Here is a 6,000-nt window from a genome sequence, read left to right on the forward strand (position 1 = left end):
GAAGAGATGGAGCGAGCGACGTGAGGGAGAAGAGAGGGGGACGGCAGAGAGGGAGAAGAGAGAGAGAGGGAGATCGCCGATCTCATCGGCGCGCTCTGATTCGCCAGACTTCGGCAATGGTGTCGTCGCGGAGCCGTATGATGAAACGAGCATGCTCCATGGCTCAATCGTTTGGTATATGAGCCTGATCACCGTCGCTGTTGCCCTACTGAGGCTAGGTGTCGGGCAACGCAGACTCCTGCCAGATGCTTCGACTTACGTTTTTTTTTTTCTGGCTCGTGCTCTCTTTCTCTTCTTTTGGTCGCGCTTCGACGGGAGCGGCTTCTATTTCTCTCTCTACAACTCGTCCGGTCCATGCTTATCCATTCTCTCCGTGAGTGCGCGATTTTTTCCTGATTTTTCCGTTCCGGCCTACAGTACTTCGCGTTTCGCTTACGATACTTCGCTCACGGTTTCCGCCTTTATAGCTAGTCGTAGTTGTTTTCACCAATGTTATGGATCACGTCACTCACAGAGTGCTCGGCCACGGATCGAGGTAACCCTGACCCTAACCCTAACCCTTGGATCACGCCAGCTTTCCAGTTCTGTCTTGGCGCAGGTCATAGACAAGAGACTGTGATTTTTCGGTCTGCCGCACACCAGAAGAAGCAGGGCGATCTGCGGGCAGGAGACGCGTAAGAGGGAATGAGTATGCCCGAGCTTCACAAAAGCTCCAAATGACCTCGTTTGACGAGAGAGTTGCATAGGACGATAGGACGACAGCAGTGACAGCGATCACGAGGCACCAAGCCTTGCAAGCGGGACAAAAGCTATCAAAGCCCTGAAAGCCATGAATCAAAATTGCAAGTTGTGCTCTCACCTCATCTCCTCGCTCACTTGTCCGCAGAGAGTGGCAGGGCGACTCGCAAGTTCCTTATTCGCTATGGGAAGGATGAGCTTGTATCATACGACTCTCTGCCTCATCAGCTTGGAAGCGGTCTGCTCATCAGCCTGCGAGCAGCCTGCTGAGAAGGCGCGGTCAGGTCGGCTGCGGGCTGATGAACCGCCTGCTGCCAGGCTGACTGTCAGGCCGCAGGCAGACTGATCTTGATCTTCCATCAGGCTGCTGGCAAGCGGATTTCCATCAGACGCCCATCAGTCTGCACGCACTGTGGTGGTGTAGGGCGTGCTTCATGAAACGAGCTGCTTCGCTTCGCAGCTCTTGAAAACTATCGACATTTTGATTCCGCCCTGGTGAATCGCAAGCCTGTAGAGCTCAACCAAATCGAGGAGCGCAGATTGGCCGAAAACGAATAGGACTTCGCTCCTGGCCAGCGAAGTTTTATCCTGCACGTCCACTCATCTCGAGGCGGCTCAACAGAAGAAGACGGACACTTGTTGGGTCGAAAAAGATTCTGGTTTCTATGAGCATGGGCCTAAGAATGAAGACACGAAAGAGCTGGCAAATCTAGAATGGAAACAAAAGCGCAAAAAAGGATGGATAAGAGAGCAAACAACCCAGACAAAAATATGTAGAAGAAAGCTGGAAATGAACGTGGCAACAAGAAACCGAAAAAGAGAGAGTGGGATGAGGGTGGACAGAGACAGATAGCACAACAATGGATTCCCGACCAAGACACCCGGGACCAATAACAGTCCGCCCTGGAGATAGATACAGAAAGGTAGAGGAGTCCGGCCAAGACCTCCTTTGTGTCAACCTTTAAAAAGTGGCCCAACTCTGCCACGGACCGCCTTGCACACTGCCAAATTCTTGGTTGTGCCTCCTGCGATCGCGCATCATCTGCTCGTGTTTCGCCTCGTCGTCGCTGTCGGATCCGTAGGTTTCGTCCGCGTCCTCTTGAACGACAACATCACGTTCCTCGTCCGATGAAGCGTCAGGCGAGGTCGCGAACCGGTCGAGCGAGATGATCGGGTTCAAGCCACTCTTCGACGTAGCCGGTGAGAGATCGCGCCTACTGTGGTACGAGCGGGGCGGGGGGACCTTGTTCGCGTGGATCGTAGGCAGCACTTCGACCGACGTCGCCGGCGACGAGTAAGAAGCGCTTTCGGAACTCGCCGACAGAGACGTTGCGCTGCCCGTGCGGGATCGGGCGCGCGAGGATGAGGAGCGACCGCCAGAGTGGCTCGGGGGAGAGTGAGCTGGGGACGAGTTGCGCGAGGCAGAGTGCTGACGGGATCGAGGGTGACGGAGCGTCATGGGGGCATTCGCAGCGAATGCTTGATTGAACGAGAACGATCCGGAATGATTGGAGGCAGGCGGGGTGAGGAGGGGAGTCGGAGCAGTGAAGAAGCATCGGTCACACACGCGAGCCGAGACAGGCGCCGGAAGCGAAGCCGCTTGCGGAGATTGCGGCGAGGTGGTCGCCCCGGAGCTCGTCGCGGTCGAGGAGGAGGACGTGCTGATACTCGACGATGAGGGCGACACCGAGAGTGCGAGCGCGGGCAAGTCGAGGGCCGACGAGCGCGGGGTTGCGCGAGGAGTGCCTCGGGGAGTGAACCCATTCGCGACGTGCTCGTCTTCGCAGGTCGGCCACAGGAACGTCGCGCGGGACGAATGGCTCGCACAGAAGACATCGCCACAAGCCCTGTAGGTCGCGTGACGCGCAAAGCGAGGTGAGTACATGCGCGTGTAATCGGAACCCCGGAGGGCTGACGGCTTGGGGGTCTCACCTGCAGTGATGGCGCCGGTTGAGGAGGTCAAACTTGAGGTGACAATCCTGGTCTGCGCACACTGGTGCAGCTTCGTCGGGCTGCGAGCGAGGGGGACGCGGTGCGATAGTCAGGATCCGGAACTCCTGCGAGCAAGCAGCTCCGCAAGACTAACCTTCCACTCGCTCTTGGGGAGCATGCGACCCTTGATGTCGGCAACCGTGAGCTCCTTGTACGCATCAGGAGCGATAGGCGACCAAGGGGCTGAGAGCGCTCCGAGCCACGACGTCTTGGTTTCGGCTGCTGCGACAGAGGGCGATTGGGGCGGCGAAGGGCGCATTCGCGGGCTGACAGCGCGATGGTCTGATCGGAGCAGTACAATATAGGTCAGATTCAGGAGCATGCACACCGCAAAGGGCTGTCCCGACTTACCATTGCGGCGTAGGGATGCAGGGCGGTCTAGCGTATCACCAGGCGAGGAAATGCTGGATCAGTTTCGGACCTGACGAGGCGCTCGCGTGTTGACTCACAGAGAGGTCTCGCTCCATTCGAGCGTTCTTTGAAGTGCAGTTGTACGCTGGTCGAGCCAGTGCGAGGCGAGGTGGATGACATGACTGTTGTGGATGTATGTGGGTTATTTCAGGTGGTCGTGCTGTTGTTGAAACAGGCGATAGAGGTTCTGGGTGTTGCGCTGAATGATCGTCGGAGTAAGGCGAGTCGTTCAACAGGACGCCATAGGGGACGTTCGGGAGGGTGTGGTGGAGCGAGAGCGAGAGGCGTCGGATTGAGACTGCATGCGACTCCAGCCTCGGAGACGGCCTTTAGCCCTTCGACCCCACAGAAAGCGATTCCGCGGTTAGCGCGGTGCCTCGCTCGACCTTCTTCTCGAAGTCAGTGCTCTCGCTTCGAGGCCTGCCCGCCATTCATCGGTCCGCGGTCGCTGGCACTCTCTGCTGTACCGCCTCTCCGTCGCTCTTGGTGCGACGGGCTTCTAGCCAGAATACGGTCTCCCTCGGGATCCGGTCTATCGTTTGCAATTGCTCCATACTCAAGACCTTGGATCCGAGGAAGGTGATCTTTCAGCCACGAGGGCAGGTTGCGCGGTTACGAAAAGTATTTTATTCCGCAGTGTCTCGCCTCCGCGCTGCCACCCCCGGCCACTTCCCATTCCCGCTCAAACTGTCACGACGCGGTTGTCATTTTGGCAGCCTCTCACTGGACCGTGCCGAACACTGTGCATATGTCATCCCCTGCTCGTCCTTTCCTCGTCTCGCGCGGATCCCGGTCGATCCTTCATTTGCGCTTGCGCTTGTCTTGACTCTCGTGACGTCGCGCAACGGTGCGAGGTAAAAAGTCCTTGCTTGACCTTCTCTGCCGCGGATTCGATCACAGCAGTTTAAATAAACTCGGATAGCGGGACTGGGCAAGGCGAGGAGAGAGGCTCGACCGTCGCCCTTCGTCGGCAGCTCGGTCTTTACTTGTACTCTATCGTGGGCGATATATTGACGTTTGCGGACCTCGACCAGTCGTTTGCCTTGCAATTGCGACTAAGGTGTTTGCCAAGGCTAAGCGTCCGAAGAATCGCGAGACCTCTCCGGTTTGTCTGGAGTTGTATGTAAAGCTATTTTTGATTCCAGCACGCTTTCGGTCGGCATATGTACTGTATTGTCGCTTCTCGTTCGCACGACAAGCGTTAAAAGTCTGCTGTTCGACAAGGCACTGCATGACAGTCTCAAAACTGAAGAACTGATCGCCAGTACAGAAATTGTCCGTGTTTCATGTAAATATTTCAAGCCGCACCCAATCTGGCAAAAGTCCGAACTGGAAGCGTGAGCTGCTGCGAGTCCGAGAAAGCTCTCAGTGTGAACCGACGTTCCCGGACGCGTCTCGCCACCTCGACACGCGCGTCGACTTCTCGCAGCTGAACCGTTGCAATGTTACGTCGTACTACTGTATTACTCAGATGCTCCAAGTAGCCATAAACACCTCTGTAATAAACTAGTAACAGGTTAGTGTCGAAAACCGTTATTGGATGTTGCACAAGCTAGTCAATCGAGGGCTTTTCTTGTGCGCTGCGAAGCAGATACAGTAACTGCACCGCGAGGTATCAAGCTGCGACATTCGCAAAAATTGCTTGCACCCGTCGAACGGTATCGGTGGCGCATATCAACACTCAAATAAGGTAAATTTGTAGCTACAGGTAGTAGCAACGACCTGAGAGCATCATGCCCAATTGAAAAGTTGCATGGCTAGTGAGTTTGCAAGTACAAGCGAGGCTGCACAGCGGAAGGAGCGGACCCAGCGTCAGGTTCGGCCGTAAAGCAGTCGAAGCGTTCGCTACGTGGCTGCATCTCGCTGGCTCTCTCTTGGTGCCAACAGATGTCGCCTTCTCCACCCTCGGACCCGAAATCTAGCAGGGAGGGAAGCAACGATCAGCTTGTCAACTCTCGCGGAAACTCTGCCAACTTGTTACGTCGTCGTGAATCGTTCGTTGTGAAAAAGCTTTGTCTCGAGGCCGTGCCGTAAAACGTTCTCTGGCCGTAAGCGAGGCTCCTGTACAGTAGCGGTGAGGTCGCGAACTGGACCGCTGCGATGAAGTAACGAGAACTGGTGTCGGGACATGTCGACTGTCAGGTTTCGAACCGAACGCTACAGGAAACAGAAGACGATCATGGGTCTCGTAGATCATTCGGAAGAGGTAGACGCTGGAGAAAGGAGACCCGACGTCGTCTGCGCGTGGAACTCGTCGACGACGTCGATCGTCACTCAACCAAGATGTTTCCGCCTCCACATACTGCCAGCCCGACGGCTGAAGATGCAGCAGTCCGCTCGACCGACTCTGACGCTCTCCTGTCGCGCGTGTCAGCCGCCAAGCAAGGCTATCTCGTAGATCCTCTTGCCCCACTCTTCCTGACGCCAGCACAACGCCGATCAACCGAACGAAGGCCTCCCCTGATCAATATTGGCACGCATGCTCGATGCTGGGCGGTCGACAACCTCGTTCAACATTTCTTCCAGTCCGAGCGAGATGTGCAGGTCCTCAGTCTAGGAGCTGGGACCGATACGAGATATTGGAGGACAAGACAGTGGTGGCACGCGACACAGGGCGAGCTTGAAAGTTGGCCCTGTCGCAAATGGGTCGAGGTGGACTTTGCCGAAGCGACAAGCTCGAAAGCGAGGACAGTCGCGACCAAGGCGGAACTCAAGGCTCACCTCGGCGGCGATGTCAAAATTGGTTTGTTGGGGGGGGGGGGGGGGGGGGGGGGGGGGGGGGGGGGGGGGGGGGGGGGGGGGGGGGGGGGGGGGGGGGGGGGGGGGGGGGGGGGGGGGGGGGGGGGGGGGGGGGGGGGG

General features: G+C 57.0%; 2 protein-coding genes across 2 annotated transcripts; one reads left to right on the forward strand and one right to left on the reverse strand.

Moving 5' to 3' along the window:
- Positions 1–1,699: 1,699 nt before the first annotated feature.
- Positions 1,700–3,261, reverse strand: JCM15063_000062 (FYVE zinc finger domain-containing protein; the record flags this gene model as incomplete). Its single annotated transcript, XM_076681478.1, has 5 exons — positions 1,700–2,585; positions 2,671–2,750; positions 2,825–3,012; positions 3,082–3,108; positions 3,180–3,261. The coding sequence occupies 5 exons, from the start codon at positions 3,259–3,261 to the stop codon at positions 1,700–1,702; spliced, it is 1,263 nt and encodes a 420-aa protein (XP_076531407.1).
- A 2,163-nt stretch (positions 3,262–5,424) lies between these two features.
- On the forward strand, positions 5,425–5,884 carry JCM15063_000063 (uncharacterized protein; the record flags this gene model as incomplete). Its single annotated transcript, XM_076681479.1, has 1 exon — positions 5,425–5,884. A coding segment is annotated over one exon (460 nt), but the record flags the coding sequence as incomplete, so codon positions are not given.
- Between the last annotated feature and the right edge of the window lie 116 nt (positions 5,885–6,000).

Source organism: Sporobolomyces koalae, assembly GCF_050403365.1.
Source record: "Sporobolomyces koalae JCM15063 DNA, S_koalae_JCM15063T_v1_ctg72, whole genome shotgun sequence".
Taxonomy (NCBI): Eukaryota; Fungi; Basidiomycota; class Microbotryomycetes; order Sporidiobolales; family Sporidiobolaceae; genus Sporobolomyces; species Sporobolomyces koalae.